General features: G+C 37.0%; 1 protein-coding gene across 1 annotated transcript; it reads right to left on the reverse strand.

The window, feature by feature from the left end:
- Positions 1–4,153: 4,153 nt before the first annotated feature.
- On the reverse strand, positions 4,154–27,058 carry kank3 (KN motif and ankyrin repeat domains 3). The gene is made up of 11 exons (XM_084388699.1): positions 26,737–27,058; positions 13,271–13,352; positions 11,561–13,192; positions 11,027–11,135; positions 10,526–10,750; positions 10,047–10,137; positions 9,714–9,933; positions 8,505–8,647; positions 7,130–7,330; positions 5,962–6,060; positions 4,154–5,522 (listed from the first exon to the last, which is right to left on the reverse strand). The coding sequence occupies exons 2-11, from the start codon at positions 13,305–13,307 to the stop codon at positions 5,478–5,480; spliced, it is 2,802 nt and encodes a 933-aa protein (XP_084244825.1). The 5' UTR covers positions 13,308–13,352; positions 26,737–27,058; the 3' UTR covers positions 4,154–5,477.
- Positions 27,059–27,295: the final 237 nt, after the last annotated feature.

Genomic DNA, 27,295 nt, shown 5'->3' on the forward strand with positions numbered 1-27,295 from the left:
TTCATTTCAAGCTTTCTGGTATATGATGTACTGTATTTCCAAGGGACTCAAAATATTTAATGAGGAAAAAGGGTGGAGCTTGATTTTATTCTATCAGGAATTGGTTGGATCGTGAAAGGTGAGTCGTCACATTTATTTATATGGCTCTTTATGTAATACAGAAAATAAGTGTTAATGTTTGTAAAATTCATGTAAAGCAGCTCTACAGGAGGTAATAGTGTTATTATTCAGCTCAGTTTTATTCAGTGTTTCAATTCAGTTCAATAACTGTCAGTGATGTCAGCTGGGAAGGAATGTCACAGGTGGAGCAAGATATTATATTCTGACTTTATTTAGATGGTCAGTTCTTCTGTCCACCCAGTCCATTTATTAAAACTTAAAGGGTTAGTTCACCCACAAATTAACACAATTTCATCAATTACTCACTCTCATGTCGTTCCAAACCTGTACGATTTTTGTTCATCTTCGAAACACAAATTAAGATATTTTAAATAAAATCTGAGATTTCTGTCCCTCCATTGACAGTCCATGCAACTTCAAATAGTCAAAGAGATTGTGAAACTAATCCATATGATTCAAGCAGTTTAGTCCAAATTTTCTAAAGAGACTATTCATTTATATGATGAACAGATTGAATTTAGGCTTTTATTCACATTTAAGATCAACGAACATAATCTCAACTATAGACTAAAAAAACAAAACTCAACCGTATGCGCTTGATGCGCAAGGACAAACCTCATTGGTTCTCGCACGTCAAGCAAGCATGATTGAGATTCCGTTTAGCATAACTGATGTGTGCTTTGATGAATGTTTATATGTAATAAAAGCCTAAATTCAATCTGATCACCATATAAAGCGATCATGTCTCTTCAGAAAATTTGGACTAAACCGCTCAATTCATATGGATTAGTTTTACGATTTCTATGAACTTTTTGAAGCATCAAAATGATTGTGTGGAGGGACAGAAATCTCTCAGATTTCATTCAAATATCTAAATGTGTGTTCCGAAGATAAACGAAAGTCGTGTGGGTTTGAAACGACATGAGGGGGAGTAATTAATAAAACAATTTAGGTTTAACTAAACCTTTAACTGCAAAACTGATTTGTTCTGTATTTTTTCATGTTTGTGATGTCACTGTTAATATTTCCTACCGCTATTATTTCCATGCAAAGAGGATAACGTCTCGGGTTACTCACCATAACCATGGTTCCCTGAGAGTATGGAATGAGACATTGCATCACTAGCTGACGCTTTGGGGAAACTCTTCAGAAAATACTGAAGCCTGTTTGAATCGCACTATTGCAACTGCAATAGCCAATGGTGCACTCGAGCAAGGGGCGGAGTCAACCGCTATATAGCTCGGTGCCAAGCGCTATTGCTTCAGAATCTTTCTACGAGAGAGAGCACACATGCAAAGACACTGAGGAGATTTTACACGGCAACTTATGCAATGTCTTGTTCTCTACTCTCAGGGAACCAGGGTTACATAAAGTAACCCGAGACGTATAAAATCCCCGCCGTTTAAAAACAATACAGTCCCAAATCTAAAAGTAAGAGTTGAAACTGGAAAGAGATGAACGCATGCCTCGTGTAGCATGTGTGGCATAAGCAGGTAGAAGAGTGCCGAGCGCTCCATAGGTTGGTCACCGGACCTAGCGGAGACACTCAACCAGTCAGTTCACAATCAGCCAAGTCGGCACAGGGTTGAAGCCACGGCGTTAGACCAGTGCAATGCAATGAGAGGAGAATAAGCAACAGTAACACATTGGTGCATTCATAACACACGATCAGCTCAGACGGATCACTGACTGAACACAGCCCATAAACGCATAATACATAAGCACAACATGGGTAAAAATGACAATGTCACGCACTTTGTGAGGAGCCCCGTGAAAATACCAACACAGAACACTGCAGGGTGTGCAATTCAATATATTTGTTTCAATAATTTAAGACAGAAAGCCAGCACATCGCGGGACCGAGCAATGATAAGATAATTTGAAATGCGCATCCAAGTCTCAAGGGGGAAAGCGCTGCATTCACACACTTCGTGAACGTGATCACGCACAAATGGCAGGAGTTTGAACTCTCAGAAAGCGCCGTAATGAGGAGCTCTTTGGATGGGAAAGTAAGTGTCCTTTAGGTCACGTGTCGTGTTTGTCCGGGAGCTCGATGGGCCTAATGCACATTCCTTGCAGAAACATCTTATCTTCTCGCCGGATTGCAGGAGGGGATCGCTGCTTCTGCGTCGTCTACTCGGGTCCACAGCAAAGTAGGCTTCAAAGTGAAGCAGAAAGATTCTGCGGCATTGGCAATTGCAATAGCACGGTTCAGTCAGGCTTCAGTATTTTACGGTGAAAGGAGTTTCCCCAAAGCGTCAGATAGTGACGCAATGTCGCGAGACCTACCTCGAAAGGTAACTGATCAGAGCTTATTTACATATAGAGTCCTAAAGTTACAGGAGGCAGCGAGTTTCAGTCAAGAGAGAGGGTGGAAAACGGTCATACAATAAATTGGGGAGGAACTTAAGGAGGAAATGTGTATGACCTCTTGAAGATTTGTTTGTTCTTGAAACATGGCTGTGCTGCCTTTTATTTGCATCCACTGCGGATCTGAATGCAGTTTAGCAATGTGAATGAACTTGTTTCTATGGGGAAACAAAAGGAATGAATAGCTGGTATGATTCACAGCATTTTCCAAATAGGCTTTCAAAGTGTCTTGTTTTTTTTTTGTTTTTTTTTACAGGATTTGTATTCATTGAACTTTTATGGTAGATTTTAAGATGTTAATAAATCTTTACATTTTAATTATGTTTAAGTTGGTCGCGCTTTATTTCGATAGTCCCATTTAGACATTCTACTAACTATAACTTTGCAACCAAATACTAACTCTCAGAGTATTAGTAGACTGTTATTTTAGGGTTAGTAGAATAATATTTGACATGTACTTTGACATTGTACTTCTCTGTTGTGGGACCATCAAAATAGTGTTAGCCGATATAAAGCAGACAGTCTACTAGTACTTTTAATTACTGTTAGTTGTCGTGTACTAAGTAGAATGTCTAAAGTTGATTATTGAAATATTGTTACCTTTAGATTTAGTGCTGCCCAACACTTTAGCAGTCCTCTACAGTCCAGTTTAGATGGTTCTAATACTGAGAAATGTAAGCTACACTGATTTTAGCAAGTATTATGCTCATGGTTGTGAACATCTTCAACTGTAAGGTGGAAGACTAACCTGTGTCTTGCCAGAGGCTTTAGACTGGAGTGTGAAAGAAACAAACACAAGCAGTATTGTACATTTAGCTTATTGCACAAATCTCCACTAAAAGTTGTTCTCATATTAAAACACCATTTTTGTCTTTAACAGTTTTCTGGTGCATATTTGTCATGAACTTACATCTCTGAAGAAGTAGACTGAAGCTACACACATGTAGTCAAGACAAGACCCACTAAGCCCCAGAAAAAGTTCATTTTAATTGAGTTGAAATGGAGAAAAGGCATACATTTCAAAGACAGAGCCACGCTGTACAGTGGCTAAGCAGCCGTTCAGAACCATGCAATTCTTGAAAATGATCTGTAATGAAGATACCGTGCAGATTAGTGGTTGAGGTAATGATCAACTTCAGTACGGTAGAAATAGACTGTGGTCCAGCCTGAGACCATGAGTTAAGGCCCAGATTCAAGGCCACATTTAGGTGCAACATAAAAACTCCTAACTATGCCAAAAGGACACAGCATTCTTTGGTTCTGATCAACTATTCTTCAAGCCCATAAAGCAACAGAACCCATTATTACCATTATTTTGACCAGCTGGCCATACAAATGCAGATGGGTTCACCTATTGACGGCAAATGTTCTGTAATGATATTCTTTTTTTTTAGGTTTCTCATGTTTTAATATGATCCAAGCTTTGATATATAGGTCAATGTGATGTTTTATATAACCAAAATTCACTATTTTAGTGTAGGTGCATTCTCTTAATAAGTAACTGGCATTAAATAACTTTCCTTTAATTGTACATTTAAAAAATGCTAACTTAAATAGCAAAAGCTGCATAGCATGATACAATCACTTAAACAAAGCACTGATACCATATAAAATAGACAATAAACAAAAATACAAACAGACCTAAAATGATACAAAACCATACTTAAGTATGAAAAAAAAAAAAAAAGTTCAATTGAATACATCAAAATATGTTTAAATGAGCAACTAAAGGACGTTTGCCTGCTTACAGTGTTGCTGCAGCATCTTTGGGCAACATTAAAGATTGTCCGTAATTGAAATCTACAGTAAACATTCTAGTTTAGTTTAAGAATTTTACAGGTATTTAACTCAACACCTGGTTTCTTAATTTGTGTAAAGTGCTGAGTTCAGTTATCAGTGTATTGACGTTAGTGAACCAAGCAAACTCTGACGGACAGCAAAAAATTATAAATGGAAAAGAAATCTTACGTAAGTGTCCTAACAGAGTTACCACAGATTAGTTAATCACATTAACTATGTCTATGAATATGTTCTACTAACATTTCACAACCACAAAGTATCACGATTTTAAGCTTAACATCTGAAAAGTGCTATTTTTCTTTCAAATGTCACTTGTTTTGATTCGTCTAAATATGTTTTGGAGCTATTCCTGACTGATATCATTTCTTCAGTTTTGAAGGTCAATTCTGTTTAACCCTTCTGTGATTGGTCCATATCTCTTTTTTCAAAAGCCAGACAATGTCCTTTTAGTTCAAACAACAGATCACAAGGGGGGAAAAATACCACCATCAAATCCAGACATGACAGACTATGTATGTAATGGCTGACTCTGAGATTTATCCAGTTAGTTTGGAGGATCAAAATAAATGTAGAACTGTGGTAGAAAACAAGGGTGGAGTCCATGTAGGTGTTTTCTGCTGCCCTTTTTCAAGCAGCATGTAATTACAGCGGTCACAGGTTGCCTGCATTATGAAGCCACAATGCGTGAGATTAATGATTATTGAGGGGTTGAGTTTCTCAAATGTGGGATGAAGGATTCACCCTAATCTGCTGCAATACTTCGTCCTCATATCTGAACAACAGGACACGTTATTATGTTATTATGATTTGCACATGAGTATTTCTGAGCAGAATGTCAAATGTTCAGTTTGTGAACTATGTAATCACAATAACATTACAGCTAAGCTGTGATCATCCCAAATACCTTATTTGCTTATTTAAACACGATATCACGGTAGAACAATACATTTACTATAGTAAATACACCTGCTGAAGATTAAAAGTAAGTAAAATTCTTGATCTTACCTACATTAATGTTTACATAATATTTTACATAGTAATGTTGCGGTATAGAGCATTAAACGTGGATAAAAAAAAGTATTCAGTGAATAAATATAAACTTGTAACATAGACATTATTAATCTTCTAGTAAAGCTGGTTATCTTATTTGTATATCCTTTTTGTACTTAATGTGTCCATACAGTATGTCACTCTGAGGGCCATGTTTTTCTAGGACTGGCTTTAGGTGATGCCTAAACAAAGAACAAACACAAAAGTTATGTTAGTAACCACGATGCACTACAATGGTAACATTCTTATTTCTCACCAGAATTATACAATTTGAATTATTACATTTTAAACGAATGTACTAATTTTTCATTCATTTTGTGCACTATTTACATCTCCTTTTAATCTGATGTCAATTAGGTTGCATGGACTGTTGGGTAATGATCAAACAACTATTTCGGCATTGCTTCAACAAACTCCCATTCACATCTGGCTCCATTTTGGTGTGTAGCATTCATGACCCAGTCAATCCCAAACTGCTCAAATCAAGTCTCGCCCTACATTTTACTGAATTAATATCTTTATTTTACTTACATCACTTTGACAAGTTTTGTAAAGTGACCATTAAAAGTAATTAAACTGCTTGTTCTACTTAACATAAATGGTCAGTGGGAGAGGACTTACTTCCGCCTGCGTTTTAGAGTAGTTCATGTGGGCATACAGTAGAACTGCAATGTCATTGTGGGATGCCTCCAGGGCAATGGAGAGAGCATTACTGCCATCCTAAAGGAAAGAAGCCAAAGGGCATACATTTAACCATAATGCATTCTTGGGCTGAATGCTTTAACACTGGATACCAGGTCCCACAACATTAAGGGCGTGACTTATTCTGTGACATCATTTTCTGGAAAACATACAGTACAATATCCTACTATAATAGAACAAGCGACTGCACTGGATTTCAAACATACACAATTACTTTGGGCCCCACATACTGTATATGGCCAACAGGAAATGACTTTAGAACAATAAAATCTAAATCTTAAAATACACCATTTATCTGCTTCTTATGGAAGCTTGTTTCCGCCACAGAATAAAAAATGACAAAAAGTATTTTTTGCAAAGTAAAGACTTTTTATCTCACAATTCGGACTTTTTTTCTCACAATTGTGTGATATTAAGTCGCATTTGCAAGTTATAATGTCAGAATTGCATGATATAAAGTCGCAATTGTGTTATAAAGTCAGAATTGCGTGGTATAAAGTCGCAATTGCATGTTATAAAGTGAAACTCACAATTGTGAAAATTTTTACTTAATTTTTTTACTCTGAGGCAGAAACAAGCTTCTATAGCATTCAGTTATAATATTGAAAATAAAAATGATTATTATTCATTTTTAACCCAAAGTCTTGTTGGTTCAATCAAGTAAGACAAGCTCAAGGTGGCTTTATAATAAGAATATAACACTGAAACATTAGTCATAAGGAAAGAAAAAAATCATGGCTAAAATTTCTTTCTCTTTATTTGTCACACTAGAATTGGAAGGTCAAGCTGAGCTCATTGCATTGTGGAATAAAGTATTTCGAATGTAGTAGGTCATCCATGTGTTCACTTCAGAAATAGAGTGTTCACCTTCATTTGAATGTTAGTGTGGCCAACAATTTAATTAATTATCCCAGACAGCAACATAGCGTCGGCCCAGATCCGGCCCACATCTTGTACACGTGGATTCCACACGGCCCGGATCTGGGCCGACACTATGTTGTTGTATGGGATGGCTTTATTTTAGGATACAGTATTATGCCGAAAGTGTGTCATCATGGTTGTATGAAGGTATTTGTGGGGTACTCACATTGTCCACAACCGAAATGTCACACCCCGGCTGCTCCAGCAGCAAGGAGACAATCTCAGCTCGACCGTGTTCGCTTGCACACATCAGAGCAGTGGAGCCCTCGTCATCTTGGATGTTCACGTTTGCACCACAATCAAGCAGGGCTCGCACCATCTCCTGCCGCCCATGACTCACGGCCAGCATCAAAGCCGTCTGTCCTGCCTAACCACAGACAGGACGAGAGATAGGAGCGTTTAACTAAAGGGACATTTGTCTGGCAATCAATGCATCCCTTTCATTAACTTACACTCTAAAAATGCAGTCATCTGTGTTTTTTTTTTTTTTTATGTGCACAAAAACGGATATATAGTAGCCACTAAAGATTATTTAGACAATTAAGCCAGACTGAATGTAATATCTGAATTTCATTGCATTAAATGCAAAATATCAAACCAATTGGTAAATGTTGCAAATCTGCAAATGTTCTCAGAACTTAACTTTTCTGAGCCATTTTGTCTGTGATTAACTTTCTTTAAAATGAATTCCACTTGGTTTTTTTTTTTTATCTAATGAAATGACAATGACTTCCATACATTTTTAAGTGTATAAGACTTGAGAGTCCAAACATTTGGCTGATATCAGAAAATCTTTTGAATGGCACACTACCGTTTGAAAGTTTAGGGTTGGTACGCTTTTTTAATGTTTTTTTAAATAAGTGTCTTATGCTCATCATATAAAATATGTTTATATGTTTTAATATATTGTAAAATGATGTAATTTATTCCTGTCAAGGCAAAACAGAATTTTTCAGTCTTCAATGATCCATTCAGAAATCATTCTAATATGCTGATTTGTTGCTCAAAAAATTATTATTATTATTATCAATGCTGAAAACCTTTGTGCTGCTTTTATTTGTGTGGAAACATTGTTCTTTTTAGGATGCTTTGCAAAATAGAAAGTTCAGAAGTACTGTAGTTACTGAAATAGAAATCTTTTGTAACATTATAAATGTCTTTACTGTCCCTTTTGATCAATTTAATAAAAGTATTAATATCCTAAAAACAAAATCTTATTGACCCCACACTTTTCAACAGTTGTGTACATGTATTCCATATTGAATGGAGAGCATTCCGGGGTTTTCGCAGTGATGCCACAGAAGAACAATTTTAGGTTCCCCAAATCTTTCAGTGAATAGTCCTTAAAAGAACATTTTGATATAACCTTTTTCCACTATAAACAACCTTGCAATGGAAAGAATCCATGGATGCTAGATTCTTCATGGAACAATAGATGGCAATAATAAACCTTAATTTTTAGGAACATGATTTGAAATGTCATTCTCAAATTAGCAGAGGATATAATCGCAGATGAATATCTAATTAACCGGGTGACTTACTTGGCTCGCCTTGGCATTGACGTTGCCCAGACGGAAGAGTTTCTGGACGACTGCCATGTCGTCCTCTTCCTTCACTGCTGAAAGGGCTGCCAGCATCACAGCTGTATATCCGGCTTTATTCTGCTGATCAACATTGCACATGCCTGCACATGAACACACACAAAACTGAATATGCATTGCCTGAAGTTGCCTGTATTGTAACAATGTCCCAAACATTGGACAACTCAGAACAGCTCAATGCCATATAGTGTATAAAAAGATGCTAAAAGATTATGTGTATTTCAGTTATATTTAGTCAGATGCATTTACTTTATTAATGTGCCTCAGATGCTATCAATTGAAACTTTGTCTGTAAAGGTGTGAACCAAAAAGCCCATTCAGACGTATGGCCCATAGAAACTGATAGGTGAATCAATTGACCTATACCGCCAGATGGCCAATACAGTACATCCAAATGGCCCATAAAATTAGAATATCTAATGGGTGTATTGTAGGATCTCATGTGGAAGGTCCTAACAGCATTGTATCTATTGTTTAGCAGGAATAAAGTTCAGTTCCACAGACAGAACTTGGGGTTAAGATTCTTCAAAGGCCAACATGCTAACATTGTTGCTTAAGAACTGTGTGACACTACTACCTTCAATAAATTATTCTCCCCATAAGAACTCAAGCTTACTTATTTTGTGTATAAGAGAAATCTAACATACTTTTCTTAGCATTAAGCTAAGTAATGTAGCTGGGTGCATTTTCCCATGGTTTAAGACCCGTTCACACGAAGAACGATAACTATAATATCGTCCACACGAGCGGACGATATTGTTCTGTTTATTCTAAGCGCACATTGCAGTTTTGTTGTCTGAGGCTTTAAATGCTTGAGCTTGTTAAAGCAGGATGGATTATGATTGGCTGTCAATGTTTTTATCCTTCATCAGCTGAAAAAATCATTCTGAAAGTAATTCCAATCAAATTGTTGCCATCATTGTCGATTTTTTTAACTATGTCTTTATCATTATCATTATCATTATAGTTATTGTCCTTGGCACGAACGGGCCTTTATTCAACCGTGCTAGCTGTATATTTTAAGGACACCAAAAGTTGATGAATTCTCAAACTTACATTCATTTACTACATTACTTCCTTTGCAAAAGAATGAATTCAGGAATACTGGTTGTTATAATCTCATGTTATTCTGAAAAAAATTCTATTAACCTGTGTCAAGCAGCAGGTCCACAACAGTGAAGTTGGAATGGGAGACGCTGTAGTGTAAAGCAGTGTTGCCGTTGCCGTCGGTCATGTTGACTATGTGTTCCAGAAGGATGGGGGAGACCTCTGAGAAAGCCATCAGGTAATTTGACACACGTAATGGCTGGACCATCTTTGCACTGGATACTCGGAACCACTCCAGCTGAACGGTATGAGTGCTGGACAACTGTGGAAGTAAACAAAGTTTTACTCAAAGTCAAGTTTTACTGGAATGAATTGATTAATTTGGAATAATAACCACAATGTGAATAAAATGTAATATGTGTAATTTGTTCCTACCACTTCTTTACTCTTCACTGTTTTGGCTCCATCATTAAGATGGTTCTTCACAATTAGACAAGCCTCACGCATTTTGGCACTTAGTTCAAACCTGTAAGATAATGTCCATTTAGTGTTGTATATGTATATGTCTATACATATAGCGTTTCTCGGAAATTGCTTACTGCACATTTAAGGCAAACTACTTTTTTATTGATATTTTCTGGTATTGAATGAAATATATTTCTCCCAACTTCATCCACCATTTTTTCACTGAATTCGACATAAAACATTCTGTGATTGCTTTTTTTCAGGACATATTTGATGCTCATTACTTTTTTTTTTTAATTGCCAATAGGCTTTAATTAGTTCATAGCACTGAACGATGATTAAAAAAAATCATTTTTTGTAAGCTAGCAAAGAGATTAATTTAAAGCCGAGACATGTGGACTAAAAGACAAAACTGTTTTGTAATATGTGACAAATCTACATGCACTTACTTTTCCTTCACTTCGTCTGCCTGATCCTTTAAATCTTCAGTCCCAGCTGGCATGTTTTCATCACTATCAGTTTCATCCACATTTATATTCATCTCTTCTTCAGATGTATCCTCTAGAGCTGCCTCTTCTTCCACGCTGCTGTCTGAACATGCACCAGCCTCACTTTCATCAGAGGAACTCTCTTCATCTTCTTCTTCATCCTCTTCACTAGAGGTCGACTCATACCTGCAAGAATTTAGGTGGAGAAATTCAGTATAGTATCATCAAAATGAAAGAGCCAAGTTGGAAGCCAATGATATACATACATTTGTTACTTGACATAAGAATTATTTATTATAATTAAAAAATGTAATTGTCTTTTATCATATTACTATTGTTGCCATTTTATGAAAGCAATTAGCCGTGAGACGCAGTCTGTGACATTGATGTTATTATAGTAAAGGCACTTTGTACCATGCCTAACAATATTTCATTATTTAAAAATCTGCTCTAGCAACTCACCCTCCATTTAGAATTCCAACAAACTTCAAGCTCTTTTTGCCACCACTGGAAGCTGCACCAGCACCACTCCCATCCTTCCTCTTCATGATAGATTTCAGAGGGCCTGCAACTTTATTGCAAAGAAATCACTCTTGAAGGGGTTTTCCAGATATATTTAAATCATCATGAAACAGCATTCTCAATACTTTTGAGATAAAGGATATTACACAAGGAATAAATGTATGGTTGGATTTGATTTTATCCATTCTAAATTGACTGGATTGTGCCGTAACTTGTTGTGATTGTGTGATTATGATTCACTGTTAGTGAATGCTAACAGGCTTTAAATTATTTCTGCATTTATTAACTGCGTTAACTACTGGCAACATGTTAGAGAGGCTGTATTACCTCCAACAGTAAAGTAGCAGTGCAAAAGCGGAGCATTTATCTTAACAAGGCAATTTTTTTCTTTGGAATAACTGTGCAAAGTATGAACAAGAACATGCTTTAAGAAAGTAAAAAATTCTATTGACATTTAAAAATAACAATGCTTACTCTCTGCAGAAGTTGTCTGTTCTTCACTGTCTTGTGCGTCAGTGACGTAGAGACATTCCCACTGGATACCAATGCTTACTAACTCCACAGTTTTTTCCTTTGAAGATTCCACAGGATCTGTTTGAACGCTTTGGTCATTTTTTAAAATGTACTCCGGGTCAGTCACATCTGGAAACAACACTCCAACTGAACAAACTTCAGCAGGGCATGTTTGCATTTGGGCATTGACTGCCTCTGGTTTTGCTATCGTCTCTTTGTCCAACATAATCTTAGACGTCCTCACAATTTCCTGAGCCCTTAAAGTTTCAAGATCTTGGCTGGTCTGAGTTAATTGTGTCTCAAGAACCTGGATTGACTCTTGTTGAAATTTGATAGTGTGTTGCAGGGTATCAATTTCTCGTTCTGTCTCACTTTTTAGCCCTAGAAATGACTCTGTTACCCAGACTGCCACATCTTCTGTATCCACTCCAGTCTGAATTCCCTCATCATGCATGACCGTAGCCTCAGTCGCAATAGCTGCATGACAAACATCAATAGTAGTTTCGACAGCAGCATCCTTGAGTGCTTGACGATTGAAGAATACCACAGTCTCAAGAGGAATGTCACTACCTACTGCTATGGATATTTTTTCTACAGGAGAGGTGGTTTGCTTTTTATCTTGTTCATCACTTTTGCTTTCTGGCCTTTTATTCCAAAGTGATGACGATGGTAGGGGTTCTGGTTGAAAGGCTTCCACTACTGCATCAGTGGAGACTTGTAATTTGAGCGTTGCATCTAGTTCTTCTGTTTTCTTTCGAAGTTCCAGAGCCAATCTTTCTTTTTCTGCACGGAGCATGGCAACTTCTCTTTCCAGAGCTGGTACTCCTTTCACTTTCTCTTCCATCTCTCTCAGCTGCCTGAGGGCTGTGGCCATCTGTTCCCGCACTGTCTGAAGCTGCCCAGGAGGCAAAGTTCCTGAGTTGGAGGCTGGAGTGCTCCTTCCAGATGTCTGAGGACTTGCTCTGGTCCAGATCCCAGAAAGGGGTGTCTGCACAACAGGGGATATCTGCAGCAAGTGAGCATCTGAAGCAAGCTGAGAAGAAGCTACAGAGAAGTCCCTATTAGATCCACTGGCTTTGGAACTCACTTTGGAAAGGTCGGACAAATTAGAGCCTAAACCATTTGAAAACTGACTCTGCTCCTGTTGCAGACGAAGGCTAGTTTCGAGAAGTGTTCTCTCTACCCTAGGGTTGCGTGGTGGAGGTGGTGGTGGCACTTTGGACCAAGTAGGTTGACTGGGACTGACCACTGGTAATGGAGAAAGTGGTTGTGATTTACTAGGTGATGTAATTGTGCTCTGGAGAAAAGGTTGGTTAGTCTGGCCATTTTCACTGGTTGTTGAGGAAAGGGACTCAGTGGAGGTCCAGCCACTGGTCCGACCCCCAATACCCAAATTCCGCTGGTGCCCTCGGTCACCCCGAGATCCCCTCCGAGGGTTCACATTAGCTCTACGAATGCTGTGTCCACTCTCGATTTCTTCAACATACTTGAGAAAATCAAGGTCCAGCTGGAATCCGTAGGGTGTCTGTACAGAATAGGAGCCACCTTGATCTGTTTCTTCCTCAGTAGAGCAATGAAAAGGGGCACTCAGATCTGCAATGCAATCATAGCAGATGCTTAGTTCATCTTGAAATGGTACTATCTATCCAGAGCAGCAAAACATCTACTTACTTGGCAGTTTGGAGGTTATGTGCACCGATTGGGTCATTTTAGGGAGCCTTCTGTTGCCCCTCCAGAAGACAAATCAGCACACCTGCAAGCAAAAGACAAAATTTCAGTGCCATAGAAACATCAGACTAATGAAAAAATTGTTTGGGAGCTGCAGAGCTGGTGACCTTCAACTGAACCTAAAAGCATCTCTAGACTGTTTGATTCTACAACATGTTTTTGACCTATATGTGTTCACTATCAAGGTTTTAAGGGTTGAGCAATTGGTAGGTCCTAGATTGTCATAATTGACATGTTGCATTGCATGTTTATTCAGTCACAGCAATGATGGATAAGCCAAGATGACAGTTTCTAGCTGAAACATGCTCAGGTCTTACATAATTGAAATAGTTGTTTTTAGACACATAGTCCTGAGGTTTTTGTGATCATCTGAATATTGTGGTTACTCTCCAGCAAACTTAATGGGTAATATCAAAACAAGATTTGGTTGACAATAAATACAGCTTATAACAAGTATACTGTGTGCCTTATTGCATACCGTGGTCTTTTTATTTTTGTAGTATAATGGGTTATGCATTACTGTTAAACGCTAAGATTGTAGTATTGCACACTTTTGTGCATTTGTTTGTATTGTAGCATTATTCATTTTTCTGACTGATAAATTGCTTGTCTTTTCTTAATTTCTTATTTTTTTACAAATTCCTCTGCAAAATAAATAAATGTGTAATTTTGCTACTTTAAACTCATTTAATGTACTATAATAATTTATCAAGTTTGACCAATTTTGAGCTTCATTCTTGACTACGATTGTAGATATCATTATACAACCCCTTATATAAAGCCAAATATATTAAATTGAAAAAAAATAAAACATTCTGCTGTTCAGTGCATCTACAGAATTAGATTAAAATATTGTTGAGAGGGAATACAGGGGTTTTCTTTGGCCATGGTACCATGGTAATACTACAAATTATATTATTAGCATGACACTTTTAGTGAAAATTTTAAGTGCTTAGTATGTCATCATAGTATGTCACCCTTTTAGTTTAAATGTGCAGTAAGCGATTTCTGAGAAACGCTGTTGATATTTGAAATCACCAAAACAAACACAAAAGGATCACACGTCTATCTTGATAGCTTTGCTCCTAAATGCACGACCACGCTATGCAGCACAGGCACCTCCTTCCTCATGAGTGTATACACCCCTTACTGCTGATTTGCTACAAGTGTGTTTTGGTGCTCGGTCAGATCCACTTTCAACAACAAATCGCTTACGGCACCTTTAATGACAGCAACACTTAAGCTGAGCTGACATGAACAAAACCCGATGATCATATTTTCCAGCATGATTTAAAAATGATAAACAGCATTTTGCATCTAAATGAACAAAATATTTGACCTATTGTACAAAGAAGTTCACTGCTAAATGTCTTAAATTTGCTTTTTGATCAGTGACCTTAGAGCAGAATCTTAAATATTTCTCATTCATTAATTATTTCTGAGCTTTCATTGTGGTCCCGACAGTAATTATTACCATGCTTCCAATAAACTGTATCACTATATCATCATGGCACCACTACATTCATTTGATATGATTTCAATACACCTCACATATTATTAATAACACATATTATGCACATCCTTTAGCATGCTAAATTCCAATAGCAACGGACAGAGCAGGCCATGGAAATATAGTTAAAACACACACACACACACCCTGTCAGAGGAGGGGAAGCATGTTACACATAACTGTTTTCACAGAGCCCCAGGCACATTCCACCAGACACTTCCTATTTCACACAGTGCTAATATGACCAGGCTCGGACATGTCATTCAAGCACAAAGACTCCACAAAGGCAGCAAACGCCTTGAATGCAGGATATAATGAGCAAAAAAAACTAAAAACAGAAGCACTACACTGGTTTAAGTGGTGCTGGCAAAGGCTGTGTCTAATTAAAAGCATACTGCGTACCGTTTGATCACATTTAACAGGCCAACGCTGTTTTTTCCACTGACTGAGCAAAGTAACGGTACCATGTGGAGACTGAACCCGAATGCTTCAATATGTTTTGCATTGGACAAACTGACTGTGTCTGGCGCAATGCAGCATGTTGTGCATGCAGCTGACCAGGTTTCCAGTCCCTGCAACTACTACAGTCTAGCCTGTCAACTCAAAGCGTGTTCTCTTGATTTGCAGCTTGCAGGACTTCCCCGTCCCTCCAGCTGTGAGCTGAGAGGTATCACTGTGTTTGCCTGCTGGTAACAGCCTAATTACAAGGCAAGAGGGGAAAAACACATTCCTGTCTAACTCCAGCACCTCTTAACCAGCATGCTACAAACATGCCAGGCTCACAAAAACAAAAGCGGTATCCACCATTTGACAAAGAACTGAACATTTACACTACAAGATGAAAGTTTGGACACACCTACCCTTTTTTTGTCATTATGTTTTTCCACATTTTGGGGGGAGAAAATCCACATTTTGGAATCATCACAACTACAAAATAACACAAATGGAAGTATGGAAATTTTGTATTGACTAATTTTAGCTTCTCCAAAGTTGCCATCCTCAGATTCCAACTCGGGACACTTGGACATTGATCCAAATTCATGAGGTAATTCCTGGGAAGCATTCTGAACATTATAAAAGAAGTTTCCACGTATGCTTTATATTTGTCCACTACACTATTTTAAGTGGGAAATCTTTCGATTTTTAAGAAGACGAGAAGCATATGTTCAATCGAGTTCAAACGTTTGACTGTTACTGTATATCATCTATTTCAGTGCTTGTCAAGTCAAATCAGAAGATATCTGTGTTCTAACCCTGTAACTTTCATTCTTTCACTTAGTTCTGGTCCATAAAAAAATAAGAGCTTTGTGAATAACATTAAACACTTTGAACATGGGAACAGTGACTTCTCAGAGCAGGCAAATAACTGGAACAAATCTTTCACTGTGGCGTTGTCTGAATGGGAGTCATGTTTTGAAAGTGACCTCATAGCACTCCCTCCAGTTTTCCTGCAGAGGAAGCAGGAGGTCTCTGTTCCCATTATATGTTATGTGAACTCTGCAGGCTTGGTAAGGTCACATCTTACTTATAACAGGGCCATTTTTATGAGTGGGCAGTCCCATTAAAATCTTTGTCAGAGCCTTCTGACGCCAGCACTGTCAGGAAACTGTGGATCTCAGAATCACATGACTTTAAGGAATAGTACACCAAACCAATTGTCATCATTTATGCACATTCCCATGTGACTTCCTTCAATAGAACACAAAATAAGATATTTAGCAGAATGCCCAGGCTTCTCCTTTCCATATAATGGAATCATTTAGTTACCAGAGGTTTTCAAGCCCCCAAAAAGAAACAGTAAGCACCATAAACGTAGTCTATACAACTTGTGCGCTATATTTCATATATTCTGAAGCAATATGATGGGAATAGATAGATGGGAATAGTTCGAAATAAAGGCCATTATATATTTCAGTAAATAACTTAAATTTTGTTGTTTATTGGCTCTCAACCTCATTGGTTCTTGCGCGTCACACGCTCACATTTGAGCTTCCGTCTTTACCACATTTGATGTGCTCTAAGTGTGTTCATCATTGTTTAGATGTGAATTAAATCTGTCCATCATATAAAGCAATCATATATCTTCACAAGGCTTGGATTAATCTGCTCGATTCATATGGATTAGTTTTACAATGACCTTTTTGTAATGCCAAAGTTTTGCTTGTGTGTGGACTTTCAATGGAGGAACAGAAACTTCTCTTAATTTGAGTTTTGAAGATGAATTAAAGTAAATGATGACACAATGTTAATTTTGTGTGAACTAAGAAATATTGGAATATAGAGCACATTTATATGGAAACATGATTCTTTTATGGCATTTGTCATTTCGGAGCTCTGTAATTACCTTGTTTTATGTAAAAGCATTCTGCTAAAATATCTCTTTTTCTGTTCAACATGACAAATTCATCTTTGGAATTCTTTTATAGTATTTCATAGTGCCTTTTGTCTTCATGACTTTAGAGTCTTCATTTTTGGGTGAACTATTCTTTTAAGCTTCAGAAAGACTGTGAATTGCATTGTTGTTTTACCAGTGTCCCAGCCTGCGCAGCAACACAGCTGCTCTTTCCTGAAGGGAAGTGGGCCTGATAAGACCCCAGGGTCTCCAGGAAAAGCAGCTATTGTCTTTCAGGACAGTGAGTGCTAGACATTTGATCAATATAGCAAAAGCTGCTTCCTCAAGGACCAGGCTAGGAAAAATAAACATGAAGCCAGTGCAAATGCTCTAGAAACGACATCCCTAGTGAAATTAGCTCATTTTTCAGGATGCAAAAGCTAATGTTTAAAGTTGTAGATGCTCCAGGAAATAAGATTTTATTTTAAAGACCAAAACATGTTATTCAGTGAACATCAATCACATTTATCATGCATATGTGCACGTCTAACAAACTTCGTCTTTAGAATCCTTCTAATCTCATTTCAGTTCACATCTATGAAAAAAATAATTGATTAAATGATAATAGGGTTACATTTTTACTAGTCTCAGCGTCAGACGGCACACCCAAGGTCTGTTAACTGAACATCTGACTCATATTGCACACAAAAAAAGCACACAAAGAAATGGTTAGTTAAAAAACTGCCAGTTCAAAACGGATTAGCTTCGAGGGGTCAAGGCACGCCATTTACAATTTAGAAATGTCGCTGTAACAAACATTTGCAAGTTGTTGCTACGTTTACATTTATGCATTTGACAGACGCTTTTCTCCAAAGCGACTTACATTGCATTTCAAGGTACACATTTTACATTCTTATCAGTTCTTGCTTTCCTTGGAAATCAAACCCATGACCACGGCGTTGCAAGCATCAATGCTCTACTGTTTGAGCAAGGTTTGAGATTCATGGCATCAAATATTTTAAAAAGATTCAATTTCGTTTGAAGCACTTACTAGTAACTAAATCACATATTCATGAGAAGAAGAACTTTATTTTTAGGTTTAGTTAATTTTTTGTAAAATAGAGTGGTGCACGTATGAGAACCCGGAAGACTACTGTAATTCCTCGCTGTGGGATCCTATGGGATTTTATAATGGGTTTTTCGATTTATGTGTAAAATAAAGCCTGTGGTAAACATACCATGACTATACTTTGACGTTTCATTTTTGAAAATGTAAGTTTTTAATAAGTAACTAGATAAGACAGCTTGGTGTGTGAGCGTGTGCAGTGTACATTGTAGAACAAAACATTAAAGTATCATCAAGTTATGTTTACCACAGGCTTTATTTTACTCTTAAATTGAAAAACCCCATTATAAAACTCCATAGGAAAATCAGCGAACCAGCGGGTGAATTAGACTTTTTTTTAAAAGCATGTTGTGCCACACACAGAATTACAAAACAAAACTGCATTTATCTTTATATAAAATGAAACAGCATGCCAACACATAGAGCATGCGCAGCACACTAGACTTGTATCAACAGAATCACACGTATCAGGACACATTCAGTGACATCATAATAAAGCTGAACAAATCTGGCAAAACATGAGAGTGCTCTTGCAAGATCAATAAGTACATGTAGAATACATGTTTTAATGACTGCACAACAAGGTTAATGCTATATATTAATGCTATCTTTTCCAACAAGAGGGTGATCACCAAGAACATTATGCAATTGTTTTACTGGCTAGTATGGCTTGAAAAAAAACTATAAAATACTGACTGATGGAACAATCTATCAACATGGTTGCACCATTTTACACACTTACATAGAAATAAATATATATTATTTAGTTTTCTGGTGTCAAATTTTAGTACAACACTACTTAGTGCATCTTTAAAAAAAAGCCTGATAGAGGCCAGCTGCTTTGACACAGTTTGGTCAATAACAGCAACATCCTTCCATTGTTTCTAAAAGCTGCTTCAGAAAATGGACTCTTCCTGTGAAAAAAAAGCTAATTTACAGAAGTAAAAACAGATTCTCAAGGCCAGTAACAGACAGTGGAGTCATTATTTAGTGGTGCTTTCTTCAGCAAGCATCACTGCTATTGCTGCACATACTTAAACATCGGGTTATGTAAATTCCCCACTCTGTGTGTGCAAAAAATAGGGCTGCACGATATTGAAGAAAAATGCGATATCCGATAACTCATTTAATAATGCGATATTCGATATGTGATATGATAATGCTTAAATGTGTGTCTTTAAGCATGACCGTGCTTAAAGTGTGTAAAATAAATAAAAAGCATATTTCAAATGTATTTCAAATTATATAACAACATACATTTTTTTCTCATTATTTGTCAGAAGAAAGCATCCCTACAACTTCTGAAAGTGGACAGCAGTGTTTTACTGTAGCATAAGTAAGAGTCATTTTAACATCAGTGTAACCAGGGGGTTTAGGGTTTCAGGTAGGCTTACATTAGGTTTATTTAACAGCAGAAACTGAATAATCAAATGTAAAAATAAAACGCTGCTTCTTCACTGTATGTACTATACATACGAAGACTTCAGATGCAAAAGCCTCTCTAAGTGCCATCTGAAATTTTCTTCTAGAATGATCATTTTTATCAAGCTTGTATGTTTATGTTTAGTTATTTCACTTTAATGGCAATGGAAATTACCTATTAATTGTCATTAAAGTGAAATTACTGAACGTAAATATACGATATATAGAGGCTTTTGCATCTGAAGTCTTCATACACTGATTCTTATTAAAGCAACAAAAGTTATTCAGTCAAGAGCAGTGAGTGTCTCAAGTCTTTTGTTCATGACCCCAGTTATTGCAAGCCTCAAATTATGCAGCTTGTTTAGGAGAAAAGTGCTATTACTTTAAGAGGTCACTTTTGAAGGAGGGACCCCAGACACCAGAATGTCATGGATACTTGAGGATGGGCTCTTTTGACTTGTAACACTATGCAAGCAACCAACAACCACTCAAAACAGCTTAGAAAGCATAGTATGTGTCAGTATTCATTATGACAAATCTATATGCAAAGTTGTAATCAAGCTCACCTCTGCATATAATGAACAGAATGTTCAGTTCATTATATCTAGCACTTTATGTGTGTTTATTCTGGGGTATTCTTGGCCTTGACAAGCAGAAGGTTGATCTTACATGAGTCTATTTCCAACTTCCAAATTCCAAATTCATGGTAGGTAGCTCTCCCATAACAGTACATGACAGTATGTTTCTTCCACTTCATAGATCATTTGAAGTGTCAAGTAGTGCAAGCGAGAAAGTTTGATAGTCGCTAGGGGTGTAACAGTACACAAAAGTCACAGTTCGGTACGTACCTCGGTTTTGGGGTCACGGTTCAATACGAGTTTGGTACAATACGAAGAATGGTCACACTTAAATTTAGTGTCCAACTCTCACTATTAACTTACTATTAACTATGACTTTTGTCTCAACAGTTTAGGGATAGGATTAAGGGATGTACAATAAGGTCATGCAGAATAAGGTATTAATATGTGCTTTATAAGTACTAATAAACAGCCAATATCCTAGTAATATGCATGCTAATAAGCAACTAGATAATAGTGAGTGTGCGAGCCTTTCAAAGTATACTCTTTTGTCTGTGAGATGCATTCGACGAGTGCACACTGTCTAGGGGACTTGTTTTCAAGCGCTCAAGTCATTCGCACATGCGCTGTTATTCTTCTGCTCTTTTTCCTGTTGTGGAAGTTAGCAAACAGCATTGCATTACAGAGCGCGCCACCTTTTGGATTGGAGTGTGGATCGCCAGTAACTGTGACTGACTGTATTCTTCGTCTGACTGCATGCACCGAATCATGGCGTCCTTACCGTGACGGTTCGGGACGAATGCTTGTACCGTTACACCCCTAATAGTCGCACACGAGCTTGTTGAATCAACAAAGACCAGACAAGGAACATTTTTAATTCTCTGCCTGCATTTCTGCCATTTTGCTAACTTCATGCCAGACATAACTACTGAATTGATGTCCCCATCCCTTCAAACACACACACACACACACACACACACACACACACACATACCTCATGTCTGCCAACCCGATGTCACTAAACCCTAGATCACTAAATTCAATTACAATAACTATGTGAACTGTAAAAAATTGGCTGATTTGAACTGATTTGAAAGGCTCATACTGCCACAAGTTTCCTATCCATCCAGTTGTATTTTCTTCACACTGGCTACAAAATGGTTCCTTTATGGAATCACTTTAATGTCACCTTTATTTTTTTTTAAGAATTAACGCAGTCATTATTGTTGTGCTAAACATTCAGATAACTTCATGTGGAGACTAAATAATACCCTTCACTGACTTTCATTGAACTCCGTTGTATAATTTAACTGTCTTCTCTGCATTTCTAATTAACCTGGCATTTTATATTATGAATATTGTTGGCTATTTGACAAATTGTTTTTGTTCCTCTTTTGTAAGTCGCTTTAGATACAAGTATCTGTTAAATACATAAATATAAATGAACTGTCACAGAACAGATAAAAACTAAGTCAAAGACCACTGCTAATTGGTTTAACTTTTTCAGACAGAGCTCTGTCTCCCAGGCTGGTACACTCAAAAAAATAAATTGTTGAATGAACATGATTTAATCGTAGCACCCATTATGCATCTAATCAAATCAAGTAAACTTGGAAAGCTTTGAATATTTTATTTGAACACAATATTGATTTGTAGGTTAAACATGATTTTAATATGTCAATGCAACTTCTCTACAACTAATTGAATCAAAATGTTTGTATTGTGTTAGACTAATCAAATTTATTCTCATTCACTCAAAGCACTTCCATTCAACAAAATTCTGCCTTGTTACATCAACTAGTTAATGTCTTGTTCATGTATGGTTGTGGTAGTTTAATGAATATCTATCTTTTTGTTTCAATTAGATTTGTTTTAGATGACGGCACTAAAGCCCAATTTATACTTCTGTGTCGAACTCACGCCGTAGCTACGTCGTAGGCTGTGTGTAGCACGCGTACCCTTCGGCGTACCCTGACGTGCACCTCTCCAAAAATGTAACAACGCGTCAACTCTACACGGATGCAAGCGCTGTGATTGGTCTGCTAGGATCGCTCCCTGGGGTTTCACATGCTCTCTCTGCATGTGTAATTGCGCGTCAACGTGGACAACGACGCAGAAGTATAAATGAAAACCAACGCGTAGTCTATAGCGTAGAGACTCCGGCGTAGGTCCGACGCAGAAGTATAAATCAGCCTTAAGCATGACATTACCAAAACTTCAGTAATCTATAAAAAAAGTACAGAAAACATGCAAACAATTAAAAACAATTATTTTATTTTATTTGAGCTCAGGTTCAAACAGTATATCAGTCCAAATAACAGAGCACAAGCCTGTGCAATGCTACTCATTTCACTGAGGACTTCCACATCTTCAATTATGACACCAATGTCTGCTGGGTAATTGTCAGACAGCGCTCCCCCACAGTTTGCTCCAAGGTACTTTGTGACTCAATGTCTGAATCCTGTGGGACGAAATACATGAAAGATCACAAACAAAAATTAGCTCAAATATTGATCACAAGAATTGCACATTATACACTCACTGGCCGCTTTATTAGGTACACGTTAAGTAAACGTCAATCCGATACAGGAAAATTTATTCTACATTTACAAGGTTATAATTTCTCAGGTTTTAAGTTGAAACTGTCAGAAAGGTGATAATTCTACTATGTTTATTATTGAGGTCACAGTGGGTGCTGGGCTGTCATTGCAGTGCATTATATTATAAGATTGTTATAATTTATTTGGCCACCATATTTAAAATGAATGAGGTGGCTAAAACATTAGAACCATCTTAGAATATAATGCACTGCAATAAAACAAAAGCATGCATGTACAGTTTCTGATACCATTTCTTTTTTATGTAAATTAAGCCCCAAGAGAGCTCAACCGATGTGAATTAAAAAAAAAAATTGACTTAGTGCATCAACCAATTCACATAAGAACTTTGTCATGGTGTACCCTCAGTTTCCTATAAATTAACAATTTGTCCAGCTCAGTTATTTGACAAAGTTATGTGTTCTCTTATGCCACGTTTGTTGTAGCAAATAGGGAAAAACACGGCCCAAGTACAGATTCAATGGGCTTTTGAAGCTGTATTTTCTCATCAACTCACCATATATGCCTTCACTAGTTTTTCAGGGTCTTCTTTCAAGTAGGTGCACAGAGACTTGATGACACAGGCTCTTCGGGTATGCAGTGTCATCCTGTGGGGTGGGGACAAGATTAACTCAAACTTAAATTTAAATATACACAAACATAATGATTGCCGCTTACAAAACAATGGTATAGTTTATAATGCTTAAGTAACTTGTACCTACAACTCTCCTTTGCAACACACTGCCAAATACATGTCCCTGAAAGAGAAAGAAAAGGAAAGGTCAGTAATCAAGGATAGTTAGTTGTACATTACTGTATGTGAGTGTTAAGAAAAACTACTTACCATGTAAAAAAGGTGAGGTTCACACCAGAAGAGCAAGGGGCCAGCCGCCAGCTTTATATTGTGAATTTGTGATGCATTTCTTTTTTGTATGAAGAAAAGGAACATTTTCACTGAAAAAAAAAAAGTGTCTAAAAGTTAATCTGCAAAACTGCAACTTATTTACCCTAATGTGTATGCTAAGGCCAGAAAACAGAAAAACACATAACACAAGCAGTATTATCCTAATTTCAAAGACTGACTTTAAAAACTGGGCCAAAGAAAATACCACTACTGGCTGTTGTTACTAAATATCAAGTGTTTTACTTAATAACCATATTCCCTGAATAAAACCATGCAAACCTATTCCATCATGACTTTAATTATAAACTATTCCTTTTGTTAGGACATTTCAAATGTATGGTCGACTGCATCATAGATTTTACTTGACAATTTTTGCATACTGTATTCAATAAACTGGGTAGCATGTGGCATTTTGGAACTATGTTTGAAAAGACAGAAATGTCTAGTTACAGAACGTTTAAAGTAATTTTTTTCTGATATACACATGAAGGGCCAGGCCAATATTAGTTAATTTAGATAATAACAACAACAGTCCCTCCGTTGGCACACTCTCAGCAAAATCTCAAAAGAGAAATAAATAAAGCTCTAAACGTTAACATGAAAGGAAAGATGAGAAGTGCACATTGATCATTCAACATTAACTTCTGTTGTTTCTGATGTAACCGATAGATTACGTAAATATACCCCGGGTATGTCGTAAAAATGCCACATTATGCATAACGTTAAACCAGCTAACGTCACACTAATTTACAAACAGATAAAAACGAGTGCATAGTGTGTTCGACTCTGCATTCACTTTATCTCCTGTTTTACCCTCCCATGGTTGAGGTAGAGTTCAGGTTTAACGTGGGTTATGTAGTAAATAGTTAGGCGCGTAGCTGACATTGAATTGTGACAGAAATGCACCAAATTGCAGCGCATATATTAACGTTAAGGTGAAACTCGTATCGACGAAGACACATGTTTGAACCCAACATAGCCTATGCTTCAAGTATGGGAAAATAAACCTGCAGAAACATCGCCACAGTGTCTAATAACTTATTTTTAATCTATAATCCCACAGTATTAATTACAAACAGGTACATATCAAGTACTTACCCTCAATATCAAGGATGCAGAACAATTAGACCGCTCACAAAACTTTACTTATAACCGTCTCTGGACTCGCGTGTGCCCGAACTTCCCGCCGTAGTGCTGAGCATGCGCAGTGACTCACCAGAGAGAATTGTTGATTTGAAGCGCTTCAGTCTCGTTGAATCAACAAGTGCTGATCTAATTCATTTAATTATTTCTTAATTTAGTTACAAGTAACAAGAATGAATCATTTAACAGAAGTAAACTCGTTATATTCTTATTAATCAGACATATTTGTATCATGCAAATCAAGCAAGTGGCTAGTTGACTTTTTTGAGTGTACAATGTTCGGTATTATCCACACATACCGACAAATAATGTGATTTAGAGGAAGAGAAAGTCTCTAGAACATGCTGCTGTGAACACTGCAGGCTCTATTCGCCTGTAAACAACTTATACAAATTCGGATGAACAAAGAACTATTGTCAGGAAAGTGAGTCAAATCATGTCCCACTATTTAACTATATTAGATTAAGGATGAGATTGTATTAGACCACATTTAATAGTGAATCAGTGCAAAGCAGCAAAAGCCAGCCTTACTTAGTATGGGGCACACAACAATCAGTTTTTACTATTATGATAGGAAAGCACAATACATATGTCAGCATTGTTCTGAATGTAATTCTTTACATGTATTCCACTTAATATGTAAAAGGAGAAGGGCAAGTGGAGGGGCGACCCAGACAGAGGAATGGCCCATAAATAGAATCATGAGACCTGAAGCATGTGATTCTTTAGTGTTTTGGAGGCAAGTTTAATTTTCAAGCTACAGAACTTTTTTGGGACAACAACATTAAACTCTATTGTCTGCAGATAACATAGGTTATGCAATGCCATAATTCTTCATTTTGAACTGTTTTCTCCCTTTGTTCATATAGCATTCATTATTTTTATTAATAATATTTATTTATTCATTGCGTTCCAAGTAATGCACAAAGAGACTTTGAGTATGCATGGTACAAAACAGTTAAAACATATCACTTTTTTTCTTTTTTGTATTGTCATACATCATTTTTTTGCAATCCTCTTACAATAATTTAGGGCATGTTTGAATGCAAATTAAAACCCTGATTTCTGTGACATTATTTTTCTTACAATAAACAATAAATAAACATAAACATAAAAAATAAATCAGGTTAAATGTTCTAATAGAAGAAACATGCTTCACAATATAAGGGTTTGAGATGTAACCCTTCACTAGTTGAATCACTCAATAGCTTGTTTGGCACCAAATTGTTTTCTGTAGTTATTGATAAATCTATAATCTTCCCATTCATTTAATAAATTTGCAAACACAATAACTTTGCAAACAGGGTTAAATGGTTGAGCTTCATGAACGCAGTGAACACTAGTTTGTGTACAAAAACTAAATTAATTTGAGCTTATATAGGCCTAAGATATCTAATAGTTCTCTAATAGCTGCACTATACACATATTGACACTAACATACAATTCTTAATCTTGACTTTAATTAATCTAAAGCCTTGTATCAGTTTAAACTTTACTTATGTTATTCTGTGGATATATGAAAATGCTATTGGTGTTAAAATACTAAACGTGGCAGAACAAAAAAAAATAAAAGTCAAAAAGGCATAAAGTCCCGTATAGCCTATCTCTCATGTAGGCTATTGCGATACTTACAACGCATTAAAACCCAAATTATAGCAGTGACAGCCAAGCTTTATCATTGTTAAATCGATTATGTTAAACCAAAACCTTTAACTATCATCAAAGTAAGAACAATCTGGTTAAAGAAGAAACAGTGATAGTCTGCAGACTTTTCGGAAGTCAAGAAAATGCTCTTACCCTTTGGGTGAAGTTTGCTATTTTGTTTTTTTTGCGCTATAACAATCCGGATATGTGCTGATTAATTTTCAGCCGTCAGACGAGCAGTAGTTAGCGTTCATTCCGAGTTCGTGAATTATTAACGGTGTGTGGCGGGATCCAGTTGAAATAGTGTGTTTTACTGTATCGCTCGCGCTCATGGGCGGCGCTGGTGGCTTCTGCTGGCATCGCTTTGAATGGGTGGTCCTGATTTCTTCCCACCCATGTAATGTAACTACGTCGTAATCTTCATGTTCAAGAGCTCTACATTTAGACCGATCTGAGTCAGGCACACATATTGAATATCGCAGACTGGAATTCCCCAAGAAACCCAATTATTGAATGCAAGGGGCCCAAATTCTCACATATTAGGACAGGCAGGCAGATGTGCTCTTATGTGTAAAGTATGGTTAGATATATACAGGCCTGAACACAATAAAAAGCCTAATATGTAAAATTATTGGATACATTAGGCCTATATTATGCAGGGTTTGGCCATAATATGTTTATGTAATATGGCATTGTTCCATGTAGCCTAATA

This window comes from Rutilus rutilus (genome assembly GCF_951802725.1).
Source record: "Rutilus rutilus genome assembly, chromosome: 19".
NCBI classification, from domain to species: domain Eukaryota; kingdom Metazoa; phylum Chordata; class Actinopteri; order Cypriniformes; family Leuciscidae; genus Rutilus; species Rutilus rutilus.

Excerpts from the sequence above, each read along its gene's own strand:
- kank3 (XM_084388699.1), bottom strand. The coding sequence starts at position 13,307 with ATGACCCAATCGGTGCACATAACCTCCAAACTGCCAA. Across the intron at positions 11,136-11,560 it reads ACAGACAACTTCTGCAGAGA|TTGCAGGCCCTCTGAAATCT; the intron begins GTAAGCATTGTT and ends TTTGCAATAAAG. Across the intron at positions 10,138-10,525 it reads GCAGACGAAGTGAAGGAAAA|GTTTGAACTAAGTGCCAAAA; the intron begins GTAAGTGCATGT and ends ATTATCTTACAG.